At 42.1% G+C, this 15,863-nt stretch overlaps 1 protein-coding gene and 1 long non-coding RNA gene across 5 annotated transcripts; one reads left to right on the top strand and one right to left on the bottom strand.

Annotated features, from left to right (window-relative positions):
• Positions 1-1,517: 1,517 nt before the first annotated feature.
• On the bottom strand, positions 1,518-2,693 carry LOC147305518 (uncharacterized). The gene is made up of 3 exons (XR_015126590.1): positions 2,530-2,693; positions 1,717-1,934; positions 1,518-1,630 (listed from the first exon to the last, which is right to left on the bottom strand). It is a non-coding gene; the product is annotated as an uncharacterized LOC147305518 (long non-coding RNA).
• Positions 2,694-2,838: 145 nt separating this feature from the next.
• On the top strand, positions 2,839-14,999 carry drc7 (dynein regulatory complex subunit 7). Of its 4 annotated transcripts, none has more exons than XM_086278349.1 (18): positions 2,839-2,932; positions 3,880-3,961; positions 4,434-4,572; positions 4,688-4,813; positions 5,693-5,887; positions 5,979-6,131; positions 6,573-6,791; positions 6,871-7,005; positions 8,175-8,241; positions 8,392-8,520; positions 8,843-8,971; positions 9,665-9,879; positions 10,003-10,215; positions 10,327-10,437; positions 10,562-10,657; positions 13,302-13,448; positions 14,384-14,520; positions 14,655-14,999. In XM_086278349.1, exons 2-18 carry the CDS (start codon positions 3,927-3,929, stop codon positions 14,740-14,742), a joined length of 2,334 nt encoding a protein of 777 aa, XP_086134475.1. In that variant the 5' UTR covers positions 2,839-2,932; positions 3,880-3,926; the 3' UTR covers positions 14,743-14,999. The 4 variants fall into 4 exon arrangements, with proteins under 4 accessions (XP_086134475.1, XP_086134478.1, XP_086134476.1 ...); XM_086278352.1 differs by having other exon boundaries at positions 2,864-2,884; positions 3,911-3,961; XM_086278350.1 differs by having other exon boundaries at positions 2,866-2,884.
• The last annotated feature ends 864 nt before the right edge of the window (positions 15,000-15,863 follow it).

Below are 15,863 nucleotides of genomic sequence, written 5' to 3'. Positions count from 1 at the left end.
TTCCTGCATAGGTGGTTGAAGAGGTTTGTCTGAGTCTGTGGTGGGGACGAGTTTGCGGGATAATTTGCATAGTACAGCTTTATGGTCAGTGTCAGACTTTTCATAACCAAACCACGTCCGTGCTACAGAGGGAGCCCCTCGTTTAGTATGAAGGTCCTCGATTTGTTTTGACTGGTCCTTCTGATGGAGCTAGCTGGTTCTGGCTCATCTTCACTGGCCATGCTGGTATTCTCTGTGCCTTCATCCACGTGGTGACTGTAAGCACCATTTATAGTAACTTTTATTTGAGGTAATTTGTTTGATGCATATTCTGAAATTTGATGTTTGAGAATAATGTATAACATCATCATTTCAGTTTATTTTGAAACATCTCAACAGGATCTTGAGCTTTATTGTGAAATGCCCTAATGTGAGATATGACTACGCCTGCACTGTATGGCGACGCATCACAAGCTAGTTGCATAGGATCGAAATGCATTAAAGCATCAGTCCCTAACCATGCAGTCTTTGTCTCTTTCAATGCTTAAACACTGCTCTGTCCATTCCCATGTCTTGTCATTGTCCTCACGTTGATGAAGAGGATATTGAATAAACCTTCCATAATACTTGAGAAGTCCCAGATATTTGCACAGTTGACTCACATTTTGTGGAGCAGGCGAGTCCATCACTGCTTTGACTTTTGATGGTGCAGAAAAGAATAGCTGGGGCTAGTCTACAGTGTCTGTGGAGGCTCCTGTGAGTCACTGGTGTCAATAGTTCTCGTGTTCTCATCAACACACATTTGCAGGTATGCCTGACTGGGATCAGTTTTGATGAATTTCTTTCTCTCCAGCCAAACTTGCAAACAAATCATCGATGTGCGGTACTGGGTATTGTTCTAACTCCAACACTGGGTGTACATTGACTTTGAAATCCCCGTAGACTGTCACTGCATCATCTTGTTTCATTACAGGTACTATAGAAGTGGCCCACTCACTCTGGCTGACTCATTCCAGTACACCACCCTCAACAAAGTCTGTAATTCATTGTCGACCTTTGGCTTAATAGCATAAGGAGCAGATCTTGCTTTTACTTTCAGGTAAACGACTGTCAGGCTTACATCTTCACTGTGCAGCCTTCGGACTGCAGCCCAATCAAGTTTTATTTTTTCCATTCACAACTGACCAACCAGAGAACACCACGTATAATGGCAGTTCCAAAACTGACCATTGGTTCACCTCTATACGTTTTTAAAATGAGGTTGGAGGGCTGCAGTGGTAGGTGATGTAAGGTCTTTTTTTTTGGGGGGGGGGGGGTAATTTCGGAAGAATTATGTCATGAAGCTTGCCAGTTTTGTTTTTAGATTTATCTGTGGTGAATATAAAGTTTTATATTTTAAAAAATCCCTTAAAAGTGTTGTTTAGTGTTTCATGGTCATATATTGTGTTCCCAGACATGTCTTTAACAGCACATACTGTTGTTTTTTCCTTTTAACTAGTTAGCCAGAAATCGACCAGATTTATTACTATGTTCAAAATTTTGCAAGCAAAGTCTTTCTACTAAGAGTCAAACCTTAAATACTGTATGTGTAGGTTTAGGATGGAGAAAGGTTCGGGCACGTGAAACACAAGGAGAGCACAGGCAGGAACTTCTGCAACAGAGGAGAGAAGTATCACTGGACTGGGAAACAAGTGAGTGGGTTGAGTTCAGTAGTACTTGTGGATGGTATGTCCTTACCTGTAGATGCAGGCCGACTGGCATAGGAGGGGTAGCTGTGAGAGTGTTCAGGGGAGGAGTATGCAGGTGAGATGGATCCAGGTTCCAAGGGGTCCAGAGGGGAGATATATCCACAGTTGACACGACGGTCAGGAGGGCAGGCTGAGCAGCAGGTGAGTGTGAAATCGTTTGTCTGCAGGTAGACCGATAAGCGCGACAGGAGATCGCTCTGGAGACAACTGGAGATGGAAAAAACGTTAATCCAAAAACAGGGGAGCATGAATAACGAACACAAGGAAGTCCGAGTTACCACCAACGGTAGCAGGATGGCAGAGGGTGGCAGGCAGCGCTGGTTTAAGAACCCTCCAGATAATGGCCCGGAAATTAGGAACAGGTGATGTGCTGACAAAACTCCACCCCAGGGGACGAGGACGTGGAACTGGTCTCACACCCAACCAGGCACCGTTTGATCCTTCCATATACTTTTCATTTCTGATTACTTTCTCTAAGAATGTGCTTTCTCTTGTTGTCTCTTTTCACTCAGTATGTAAACTTCAGTATTTATCAATCACAGTTCAAAAGTTGGTTTCTCAAAAATGACTTATTCTGGGGTTTTTCAGCATAATAAAATCCAAAAGGTTTCTGTTTCTCTGTCTTTTTGGCTGCTCCACTTACCTCATACACAGGCCCTTTGTTAGTTCTGATTAGATTTAAGATTTGATAATAAATTAAATTATAGCAAGAATATCTATCATCCAAAGCACATAGATTAAACTCTGTCACTTTGTGGTACATTACACCCACAAAAGCTGAGTTTTAGGCCTTTTACTTCACCTCTGGTTGGAGCTGAGACGAGGGATCTCGGTCTTCTTGACATTTTCAATGCAGGTTCAAAGGGCAATAGCTTCACTTTCCAGGCCAAGCACCCCATCTGTAGGCACACATGTTCATCTTCGAAGTGTACTTTTATATAATTAAAGGGAGGATTTTGGAGTGGCTTGACTATCATACTGAGTTCAGATCAAACTGGCCCAGGAAACAGAATAAATTTGGCATCTCTGTTTCAAATCTTCTGAAGTTTTGTTCTGTTCTAAGCCTATTAACTCCGAGGGTAATTGAATGCAGCTTACCTTCACGTCGTGACGTGTGGCTGTTACCATGGACACGAGGCAACGACAACGAGTGAGGAGTGAGTGTCACGGATGTGAAGTAGCTAAAAACAGTTAGCGGAGCCCGGGTGAGAAAAAGTTTATCCAATTTTCAAAAAGTTTGTTTGTTTCTCACTTTAGTTTGATAGTTACCGGAAATTAAAAAGCACGTTTTAAACGAGGTTACTTCTGTATGTGGGACTGCAGACATGGTTACCACAGGGAACTAAAACTGAACTGAAACGGAAATAGATGTGAATTTTATTTCAAAGAAAAAATAACTTAAATCTTGAATCTTTGAAAAACACACAGAAAAATAAAAATATAGAGCTGATAAAAACTCAAAACGACATTTTAAATAAAGAAAAGTGGAATTAATGAATAACGGGGGGACTACAAGAACTGTTGGCTTCCATTTATTCTTAAAAATAATTGAAAACATTTTATATAATCGCACCGAAGCTGCAGAGCGTGGCCAGAAGGTCCCACACAAACAGATGCTTCTACCCACGTGATGATAACATGCCCAGAGACAGCAGGGACACCGCCATGAAACTAAACTATTTATTGTATTCAAAGTTTCCTTACATTTTAAAAGTAAATGAGGTGTTGTCCAGCTCAATACGCACTACTCATTTCCAGAGCAGAACTCTGGCATTTTAAAGTTGTGTTTAAGTTTGTTTTTACAGAAGATTTTTTAGCCTCTTTTTTTAAACAATAAGAAAATACTGACAACAAGATCGAATTTGATTGAATTATTTTAATTGGCAAAATTGTTTTTTAAAAAAAAGTAGACAAGATGCTATTACAAGTGCTTCACGTGAGAATGTAAAATCATATCAAACAGGCAGTATAACAATATAAAGAAGGTATAAAATCAAATAAAACATATTACACATGAACGTTACCCAGATGCCTGTCTAAGCAGATGTGTTTTAAGCTGCGTAGTGGGGGAGGTAAACTCTTCCACAGCATTGGAGCTGGTGTGCTTTTCTCATGTTTTTTTTTCATGTGTGTGTTTATGTGCAAACTTCAGGCGCACATAAACATAATTAACCTTAATCCAGGAGGAGCACAGCCCTGATGGAGCAACAAGTTGCTGCTTCCGAGAAGCTTCTGTAAGTTCTTTACACTCATTCAAAAACTACACACACAGCTGAAGAAAATACAAGACAAGCAAAGAGCTAGTTGTCTAGACAAGACTGTCAGGGAGTTCTGGAGGTTTCTTCCTGTTAAAAGGGAGTTTTTCCTTCCCACTCTCGCCAAAGCCTTTGCTCACAGAGGGTCGTCTGATTGTTAGCTTTTCTCTTTTTCTCTTGATTACCCCTTTAAAGTCTGAACCATGAAATAACTGACAGAAAAATCTAATTTATTTAAAATAGAGGTTTAGTTTTGTTTGAAATCTATTCTGCAATTTATTAAGATTTTTCTGAGAGAAAAATTCCCACCAATGATGTAGAAGTCTCAAAAGCTCAAATACGAAACATTAGATGTTCAGGGGTTAATGTAGGCTCTTTACCCTACAATGTAAAGCACTGTAGGGTAAAGCTGGTGGCTTTGAGGTCGTCTTCACCTGTTCTCCTTCTTCAGGCCCAAGTCCTACAGGAGCAACTCTCCAGAAGAGATTCGACTGTTAGCCATCGCAGAAAACTTCCAGCGTCAGTACTCGCACTTGTGTCCTGACCGCAAACCGCTGCTGCTCTGTCCTGTAAACGAATGTGGAGTAAAGGTAGGTTTATCTCACTCAACCTTTTTGTCTCTGAAGAACAGATCCCATCGGACCTTCACATCTGCAAACACCCTAAATACTTTCTGCATCGCCGTCTGTCTCTTCTCATATTCAGAAGTTTGTGTCGACGTCTCTTCGTCCAACGCCGACCATCCACTGTGAACTGTTCGACTGGCAGGGCTGTGCCTCTTTTGTGGCCGACTTCCTGTCGTTGGTCCCTCTGGATCCGCCCGTGGAGCCGGTCAGAGAAATGTTTGAGTTTTAGGAGCAAACCAAATATTTTTTGTATTCTGTGGTTGAGAGTTAAAGCACATGTTAGAGAGGACTTCTTTTATTCTGCTGTTTCTGATTTGTGAAACCGTAATTTTCATCATTCAGATAATTATTGCATATAATGTAATTCTAATATGACAGGCTGCTTGTGTTTAGCTGCACATTAACTGCGCGTCATCCTGTCATGTCTGTATGCAGACACCTCACATGACCAGCAACTGATGATGTCACACTCAGAGAAACGTGTTTCTGAGAAGCTGAAACTGGAGCTGGACTTGGTTCTGTTTGTACTCTAACAGAGATCATTTAGCAGACAGATCGGTGCAGCATCTGCAGGGATGAGGAGTGTTTAGGTGAAGGGAGAGTTCAGCCCGAAGGCAAAGAAAGTTCATCTGCACCCAGCAGCCTCTCACCTGCTCAGCTCCATGTCAGACAAACACATGGTCAAGACTTCCTCGGTCCTTGTAGATGAGACCAGAGGAGAAAGTTCAGACTGCTTTAAGCTGATAGAAAAGAAACAGCAACTCAGATTTGGAGTACAGTGACCCAGCCTGTGCTAACAGCCACTGCTCCTGTGCAGCATCTGGACATCTTCACCTGACTGTCATGCCTCTGAGAGACTCAAGTGCAGATTTTAGAGAATCAGGATGTTTTCCACAGCTTCACTTGTCAGACGCTCTTCTTTCTTTTATATACAGTCATTGTTCTGAACATGTTTCAGCTTTTCAAGATGGTGGATGACAAAAGAAACAAGGCTGCAGAACCTAATCATATTCACATCAATAAATGCACACATGCGTGCACCTTCTCTCAGTGTGTGTCTGATTGTGCGTGTCTCCCATTGCAGCCGAAGGTCCTTTCCTCTCCCACCTCGGTGCTGCAGAGTCAGAGAGCCACGTGTTTTGAGTATGCCACTCTGCTGTGCAGCCTGCTGCTCGGCGAAGACTACGATGCCTACTGCGTCAGCGGCTACGCCGTCAAAGAGATGTGTCTGCTCGATCAGAGCATGCAGCAGTGCCCCCTGCTGGACCCCGAGGTCAAGGTAAGTGCGTGCAGCGTGCACATGTGGTCGACAATCAGATTGTTGACTGCCAGATGTGAAAGTGACTTCTTGGTTGTGTGTTTGCGTGCAGGCTGTGCAGGATGTGACCCCAGAACAGAAGGACCAGGATGATAAATACTCAGTGAAGCTGCAGCTGCAGCTCAAGAGTCGTTTTCTGGCCGAGCAAGAGAAGAAGAAGCAGGAGGCTGAAGCTGCGCTGCTTGTAAAACAAAAACAACAAGAGGTAAAGTGATCTTTTCTCTACAAGAGCGACTGCATCTACGCTGCAATAAAGGCTCTCATGAGATATGACATTTATAGGCTAAGAGTCACATGCACAGGATCTATGTAAGAAAGTCTGTTTACAAGACGAGGTGGTGTTTACCCTGCAACAGCAGCTCATCCTGGGTGCCTTTAACATAAGCTTGTCTGTCTTTTACTTTCTGTTAATTAAAATTAAGTGTAAGATCATATAAAAGCATTTACATAATTTAATTTGACTTTTAAACTGTAGCTATTTTTCCTCCTTTGCGTTTTTCATGTTCATCGATGTATCTCATGTGTTTTCTGTTGGATTTTTGTGAGACTGGTTTGAAGTGTTATACAAATTCACTGAATATTCTGACTGAAGATCAGTAATGATGGTGTATGTTGTGTCATCACTATGAATTCTCTGTGCGAGCAGGAGAAAGATCGGCAGCTGGCCGACCCGCTGCGAGGCCTGCGGGTGCACTGCTGGGTGCTCGTGCTGTCGGGCTGTCGGGACGTCCAGGAGAACGTCTTCGTCGACCCTCTGACTGGGATCAGCTACCCCACCAACAGTGACAACTTCCTGGGCATCGAGAGTGTGTGGAACAACCTCAACTACTTTGTGAACATGCAGGACTGCAGTAACGGCTGTGCTGTGAGTCCATGTGCACGGTTAGAGTCAAAATAGCAGAGGCAGAACGGAGCAGGTTTGATGAAATATTCTGCGTGTGTAGGACATGATGTTTGACCTGGATGATTTGAAAACGTGGGAGCCAGTCTTGTTTGGAGCATCAAGCAAAAAGCAACTGATTCAAGAAGTCCTGAAGAGAAAAGAGGCTAAAATGATGGGCAAAGGGAACCTGGTGCAGGTACCGAATGCATGTGTGTTTCTCTGGGTGTCAGAAAGCAAAAACCTTAGCTGATTGAAATTTGTATGTTCTCCTCAGCAGGCCTGGAGCTCTTCTAGCTTTCATACATATAAGCCCTAATGTCCTGAAAGGAAAATCAGAAATCAAGAAAATCTCTGGCTCTTTGGGGACAAGGTGCATTAAAATGTGCTTCCAGGCTGTGATACACAAATGGCAGCAACAAGCATGGAGCAGGGGTCACCTGTATTTCAGTATATCTGATCCACAGTTATTATCATCAAAAAATACCACATATACCAACCCCAGAAGAAGTCAAAATACTGCTGTAGAAGCTGTAAATAGATTCATGATGTTACGTCTCCTGGCTAGCCTACGGGCTAAGAGGGACTCACATAAAGTCCCTCCTAATTTAAAGCTCTGGTTCAGACTGACATTTATAATATAACAAACTTTTATTTTCTAAATCCCTAATAGAAAAAAAAGGAACTTACCTAACTCCAAAGAAAATCAAATCTACAAAGATAATCTACCTAACGAGCACATAAACGTGAGAAAACGAGGATCACAAAACAAAAGGAGCCCACAGAGACAATCACAGCAGCGTGAGCCTGCAGAACCCAGTGAGTCGGCACGCAGTCAGAATGGCCACAGCTCCACAGACCGCTCTGATGACTGATCACCCAATCAGGACAGAGGAGGTGGAGCCTAATGCCTCATTTGGGATTTAACAATAAATACAACAATGTACGACCGAGACAGTCGTACATTTTTACTTCATTAAAGGAAATTTAAAGGAAATATTTGACCTCTCTGACTGAATGACAAATGAAAGGATGAGGCTCTTAAACAGTTAGTACACACTTACTTCCTGCTATCAACAACTCTGTTAACAACAGTTCTTCTTTCAACATTAGTAATTTAAACACTCAAACGAGACTCTCAGAGTGAAACGCTGGTGTCCTGTGCTGCAAAAGTTATGCTGATATTTTCAGCTCTGTGTTGTCATTTCACTTCTTTTCATTTATTTTTTAGTACATTTCTATTAATTTCCTGAGACGAACTGATTCAGGTCATTTTGTGAATTTAAATTTAAATTCCAGCTCCAGCAAATGAAACACGATTTTACTGTGAATACAATAAATGTAAATTGAACTTTCTTTGTCTCGAAGGAGGGCGGGCCCAACGTTTTGGAGATGCCGAGATCCTGGGTCAGCTACATTGCCATCTCAACAGAAGGTAGGCTCTGTTTGTACGAACATTACCTTGTACATTGTTCACCAGTTTTACTTCAGCTTTAGGAGTTCAAGATTTAACCTCTAGAACCCAAACAGATGTCACCTGATGCTGTCAAACCTGCACAAATACTGCCTCTTCTTTATTATTCAGCCCTGAAGAACCGCTGGCCAGGAGGAAAGAAGGTGATCCGCTACAAACAAGCCCAGCTGGAGAGGTTTGCCACATCCAAAAGGTTATACGGCGTTGTCACACGACTGATCAAATACAAAGACCGAGGCTGTGAGTGCCAGAGAAACACGCTTTTCTTTTCTTTACAAGGAAAAAAGGGGAATTCATGAGTTTCTGGAAAATCTTTCTCAATCGATTTGGTGCAGTTCTCCAGCAGGAACGTCTCCCAGCAGCGCTCCTCATGCACTCCTCAGACGTTCTCAGATTTCTGAGATTTTCTCAGTGTACTAATCTTTTTAAAGTTGGTTTGTAAAATATGTAGTTTTTGATATTTTTAATAAATTAGACAACTTCTTTTATATTTTTAGTTCGTTAGTGAGATGATTTATGGTTGTGTTGTTTGTAATGAGTAACCTGTGAGTGTGCGTTGAAGGCACTGAGGTCGCCACGGTGAAGGAGTGGTATCAAGGCAGGAGCGACTTCCTGGAGGAGAAGGAGGTGGACAATATCAATAAGATCACCACAGAGCGCTTCAGGCATGGAAGAAAACGTCACCTGCTGTGTAAGCTGGCTTTCTGCAGCCGTCCTCAGAGGCGCTGTGTAGTAACATTTTTCATGTTAGGTCTTAATACAGTGCAGCCGAAGGCACCTAAAATACATCTGACAAACACCAGCAGCTGTTTTATTCTAGAAATCATCAGTTTAAGAAAGTTTGACTCAGCTAACATTACAGCTCGGCTCAGGCTGAACATCCTAGGTAACACGATGGCGTCATAATCTGTGATATAGATAAGAGCCGATGGGCCCTTTTTAGCTGCTCAGCGTCTGATTGTGGAGTTTGCAGACAAACAGACAAAGAGAGACTTCATGTGTTATACCATCAGTCTAAGTTGGGGGTATTACTCATTCCAGAATGACTTGTCGTTAGCCAATGAGCATGCAGTTTGATGGTCATACCCTCCCCCAAAACAGAAACAGCAGTGTTCATCACGAGCTCTCAGTACGGGACTTCGTAGTCCAGTGGGCAATGTTATGATGGCGATGTCTGTCTTTTACACAGTCTATGACTGAGTTTTGGCGTCAGCTGCAAGCTCCCGAGCAGCTCAGACATGCAACTGAACGTTGTCACTTGCTCCATGTGTGAGCCTTCAGCAGCTTTGGAGTGAGCAGGAAAATAGTGACTCATTCTAAATGATAATGTCAGAGAAGTGATGAACGAGTGAGCTGAGAGTAGGTGTGTTTCTTTTTCGTTCAGTTTTGAGGGTCAAATCACTTACTGTGGGCACTGAGGTTGAAATGCACTTCAGCGGTGCTCGCGTTGACGACCTGGTGCGGAGGGTGCTGTCGCCGAAAGAATTAATCGAGCTCTTCGAAGGCCGGAGCGACTTCCTCCATTACCGGCACGTCTACTTCAAAAAACATATCCAGCTGCTCAGCGAGAACTCACACATGGAGGAAGTGCCCATACTGGTAAATGACAGGAAACAAACACACAGATCACTTCGTAAATCTTCGTAAAGATTGCTTTGTTTTTAAAAGCCACAGGATGCTTATGTGGATGTGTTTGGTTTGTTTTGTTTATTGCTCATCCAGAAAGTGGTAGAGCGTTTCCATAGAAACGGCTCCAAACCAGCCAATGAAGACGTGGCTGAGCGAGTGTTCCTGATACCAGAGAAACTGATTGAGTTGAACTACCACTTAACGGAGGACCGATTGATCCCTTCAAAGATCAGCTTCATCAAGCCACTGGGCTCAGAAAAAAGGAACGCACAGGAAATCTCTCTTGACATGATCTCCACCTTCCAGGTACACGTCGCAAATGCATGACAATACATACAGCAGATATCACAGTTACATTTTTTCAGTCTAAAAGCTTCTAATCTGCCTCTGGGTTCATGCACTCCACTGATACTTAAGGTGGATCTATCTGCGAAGCCGTTTACAGCCGTAACCCTGCATAAGATGCTGGTGGAACTGATGGAGGTTGAAGAGAAGGTGACTCATCATGTTATGTGGTCGGTGAAAGAGGTAACCACACCCTGGATTAAAAGAGTAGTCCCCACAACGCCTTCATTCTTAAAGTTTTCCCAGGGTAATGAGGAAAAGTACCTGTAAGTTCAGTTAAAGATGTTCTGTATTGATGTGTGAACAGATGAGAGACGTTGTGACCCTCCGTGAAAAGGAGACTAAAGAAATGAAGCTGTGGAGCCGAGCAGCTGCCCTCGTCCACAGCAGGAAACAGAAAAAGGTGAGACACCAGCTGTTTCTTTCTCTGCTGCTCACATTCCCCGACTTTTGTTGCCCCCCTTCCACATTTTTGAGATGTGTTGCTGCCATCAAATTCAAAGCAAGATGTCCCAGTGAAATGCATTTGTATTTTATTTGGATTTCACACAACATTCGACCTCCTTCACAATAGGGGATATCTAACAGCTGTTTTTACAATCTTCGACTACTTTAAGAAAGTTAAACATTTGACTCACTGAAAATTTAGTAGATTATATATCAAATAAAGACTTTTACAAATATTTACACACAGAAATGTTGTTTAAAAGAAGACCAGGTCCCTCGAGATTCCAGATGATTCACATCTGTTAGTTTGATTTTTTCTTAAGTACAAGTAACACAATCAGTTTACATCCAGATTGTGCTCAGGCTTGAATCTGGATAAACGTTCATGGCTAAGAACTTCCTGGTATACTTTTTTTTAATGTGTAATAGACAATGATCTGTTGAACAAGATTGTGTGACTGGCTTTCAGAACTTCAGTGTGTAATGTGTAAATGTTCACATATATACAGATCTCTGTACTAGTGATGTGAATTCCAGCTCCTTCGGCTCCCAACCGACTCTTCAGGTTGTTTTGCTGCTTTAATTTATTTATTAGCAACAACAATATACAATTATGCACAAAAGGAATTACTAAAGTTTAAAAAAATGTGGTTTTATTTATATATGTTTATAAATAAATGCAGTGGCCCCAAGAGACAAACTCCAAAACACATTGCCAGCGTTAACTGAACTTCCAAAACAGAGCTGCCTAGATCAAATTCAATTACATAACTGAAAGCAATATGCATTGTTTGTGTACTTATACACACATATTCAAATGATTAAAAATGTTCATTTACCTGTTACTACCACACACCAAATCCAGTCGTTGGTACTTCCTGGCTTGTGTAGCCACTAGGTAACAAAAGCTCAACGCTGCGCCCGAGCGTCCTGGAGCACTGCTGTTGTGTTTTCAAATTTGTACGTATTTTGGAGTTTGTACGGGCCATCGTGAATATACTTTTATTTATTTACTCCACATAAAATGTAATAAATAAGCTATATAATGCAAAAAACAACTATTCACATTTAAACTTTTAACTATTTAAATTTTCAGGTTTTTCCTTTTAAACAAATTTAAAGTGAAACAACACAAAATACTGCAAACCACAACACAATAACATATAAATTACAATATGAAAACAAAAAGAAGATGCACGTCCTCTGTCACAGCGGTCCTCAACCTTTTTTGTGCCACGGACAGTTTAATGTAAGACAATATTTTCATGGAGCCTTTAAGGTGTCGCGGATAAATACACCAAAATAAAATGAAACTGCAGCTTTACCTAATGTCAGCGCTACTGTTACTCATTTTATATTAGGATTTAAAAATCTAGCTGGTGTTGGCCTGGGGAGTAACCTTCAGTAATAGTAATAAATCACACACCAATACTACATTCAATACATTACAAAATACATTTTGGGGCATGTATTCTGTAATCTGTAGTGGAATACATTTTAAAACAAACTTCCCATCCAATTCTATTTATAAAGCACTTTAAAATACGCAGCACAGGACCAAAGTACAGAAAATAAGTTAAAAACAATAGAATAAATAAAAAATAAATAAAACACATAATACATAAAAATTAAAACAGCCCTATATTAAAAAAAGAACACAAGATAAAACAGCATAGGCCTTCCCAACACTGGTGGTGAGTCACATGGCAGGGTCAGATGTGGCCCTGCAACAAGGGAGAAGCTGAAAGCAGATTCTTCATTGTCATTCAGTACAGAGAAGGTCCGGAGAGAAGCACAACAGTCTCCACCTATCTAGACCTCCACCTAACACAGTGGAGGCTCTGTCATGGCATGGAGCTGCTTTTTTGCCAGTGGTGTTTGAGATCTTTTAGAGCGGTGGCCCCCAGGCTGTGGAATGCTCTCCCGCCATCATTACCTTGATTGGATTTATTCTTTTAAAAAGCAGCTTAAGACTCGTTTATTAACATTGGCTTTTTTGTATTTCTGTGAAGCACTTTGTGGTTTTTATCCTGTGAAGAGAGCTATATATTGCTATAGATTGGCAACAGTTTTATTTTTTAGCATCGCAATCAACCCAAACATGCTGCCAGTGCAGGAACAACATAGGTGGGGAGGAAATCACCCAGTGGGTCACTATCAGTAGTGGACTGGCCTCACCAGAGCCTGGATCTCATCGTTACTGAAGCAGTGTGAGATGGTCTCCCAGAGAAAAGGACCAAAGGCAGAAACGTGGAGTCTGGGGACGGACTTGTTTTCTGAGTCTGCCTCAAGTGGCCATTAGAGGAACTGCAGCTTTTGATACTCAGGCGGTTTCATTTTTCAGCTCTGGAGTTTAATGATGGATGAGGCCCGCTGTCTATCTGTGGAACCTCTTTAATATCAAAACAGCATTTTAAAAAAATGAATTAAACACCTGTCTTTTAATTTGGAGTAATATTGTCTAAATCTCTTGCTGCTGTTATAGGTTTTGATCTTCTTTGTTATTTTTTTTTATCTCAGGTGTTTGTTGCAGTTTATTTTCTTTTTTTTAAATGATTCTTGTTGCATCAATCCTTTTGACTATTTGTGCTTTTTTTCAGGAAAATGGTGAACTTAAAAACATTTTGCAGAAGTATCTGTCTGAGGAGATCGACAAAGACCAAGATGTGAAGAAGGAAGGCCTGAATCCAAATTTTGACATCGAAACAGAGGAGAAAATCAAAATCATTCAAGAACAATACATGAAGGTACCAGTGAAGCCTCACACAGTGACTCTGGGTGACCAGTCTTGTTTGCTGCACAGGTGGGCCTGTATAGTAAAATGGTAAATGGCCTGTATTTATATAGCGCTTTACTAGTCCCTAAGGACCCCAAAGCGCTTTACATATCCTGTCATCCACCCATTCACACACACATTCACACACACATTCACACACTGGTGATGGCAGCTACATTGTAGCCACAGCCACCCTGGGGCGCACTGACAGAGGCGAGGCTGCCGGACACTGGCGCCACCGGGCCCTCTGACCACCACCAGTAGGCAACGGGTGAAGTGTCTTGCCCAAGGACACAAACACCGGGACTGTCCAAACAAACTGGCAACCTTCTGATTACAAGGCGAACTCCCAACTCTTGAGCCACGATCGATGGTTCTGTTGTCTGGCTTCATAGAAGTCATTTTTATTTTTGGATGTTTGATAAGTAAATTCGGGTAAATACACTTTGCAGAAACTTGTTACAATCCGTCCAGGTTCTTGTCCTTTGGTGGACGGTAAAACCTTCTCGATGGGTGCCAGAATTCTTTCCTTTGATAAAACCCTGGACAACGTCTCATCTCAGACTAAAACAGTCATTTGATGTACATCAGTGTTTTCTTTTAGTTAGATTTGTAAGTACATAATGTCCATTGATGTAACAGGATCCAGAATCTGGGGTAAAAATGTGCCAAACTGAACATGTGACCCGGCATGCTGCTTTAACGGAAGATAAAGGCTATAACAGCTTGTTTTAGGCAGATAAACTAAGAGCTGTGCAAGATAAACAAGGACTGTTTGGACTGTGAGTCACACAAAGCTCTTCTAGTAAAGTACAACAATAATATGTGGCTGGAAGTCAGAATGGTGACAACAGAAGCAGCGAGGGTTCAAACAAACTGACATGGTTGTTAAAAATGTGTGTTCAGGACATAGCAGAGGTGGAGAAGACGCAGGAGGGGTTAAAGATGAAATTGCACGAACTGAGAAAACATCGGGAGCGGGACCAGCAGCAGCACTGCAACGAGATAAGCCAAGTTAAAGCCGCCCTGCAGCAGCTGCACATGTACCCACACCCACCTCAGCCCAATTTTCCAAGACACACCCAAAGATTCACGTTTAAAAACACAAACTTATTGTTTGTGTGTGTGTGCGTGCGTGCGTGCGTGTGTGTGTGTGTGTGTGTGTGTGTGTGTTCAGGGATATGCGGAGCGGAGAGGAGACACACAAGGATGTTCAGGAGGATCTCTGCCAGGAACTGAAGTTCTCCTCTCTGACGGACAGCTGAGCCGCACACACCTGTCGCCTTTTTGTTTTAACAGTAAAAACAAATATTGGTGTTTATTCGTTACACAACCAAATGATACAACTACACACGTGTCTGCTTTTGTTTGCTTTGTTTTTCTTCATCTTTTTATTTTTGACATTTAGATTTTTCAGGCCGTGTGTAAGACTTCATACAGGAGGGTCCTCTGTACACGACTGCCTCTAGATCTGATATTTATGGTTGTTGCTACGAAATCAATCAACAAATAAATACAAATCATAAGGTTTCTGGGGTCCTGCGATTTCATGATTCAGGTGAAGCAAATATAACCAGGGAAGCAAAATGGAATACATGTGTGTGAAAGAGAGGGAGACAGATGGAAACATTCAAGGAGTCAAGAAAGTGAATGTGGATGAGTTTAAATACTTGGGGTGGAGCGGGTGGAGATGAGTGTCAGGAGGGATTTGTGACAGAAGGAGAGCAGCAAGAGTGAAAGTTAAAGACCTGCTGTGATGTTTGGTTTGGAGACGCTGTGTCACCAGCTGTCGTCGCTCCCGATTCTTGGATTCTGACCCGGCGGAAACACGACTCGAGACGGGCGTCTCAGTTCAAGAACTTCCTTATTTACCCATGTATAAGAGGAGATGTTCACAGCGTGAAGCCTCCCGCAGATCTGAAGGGCAGGCCCTCGATCTGTCACATGTATACTTTTTCAAAGTTCCTCGTTCAGAGCCTACTTTTCCTGTTATGTAGTACTCTGTGTTCCTGTACCCTTCATACACAGTTTTTATCAAAACATCTCCTTATCGTTTCCTTTTATGGTCTCACACATCAGTTCATCTCTCCTTCTCTGCATGTCCTCATTTTCTATGCACGTGGGTGGCTGCATGTGGGGTCTCTGGATGCGCTAAGCTCTCTAGCTAGTTCAGCTTTTTTTATCTATACTTATCAAGATGTGTTAGTGGCAGTTAGTGCTGCCCTTTGCAGCCAGACTCTAATGCTGCTTCTACACTCTTTCCTATAATGCTGTTTTTTATTTGTAACTACTTGCTCCTGCAGTTGCACAGAGGCCTGCTAGCAGTATAATACTATATACAGTTCCACAGGTGGCACAAAGATGTTGAGATCCTCGGTGTGAGTGA

Source organism: Aulonocara sp. 'chitande type north' Nkhata Bay, linkage group LG20 (assembly GCF_057382095.1).
Source record: "Aulonocara sp. 'chitande type north' Nkhata Bay isolate Kocher_YH1m ecotype deep benthic linkage group LG20, A_spYH_male_GT1.1, whole genome shotgun sequence".
Classification (NCBI taxonomy): Eukaryota; Metazoa; Chordata; class Actinopteri; order Cichliformes; family Cichlidae; genus Aulonocara; species Aulonocara sp. 'chitande type north' Nkhata Bay.
The sequence above is the reverse complement of the archived record's forward strand: the minus strand, read 5'-3'. Positions and strand labels throughout refer to the sequence as shown.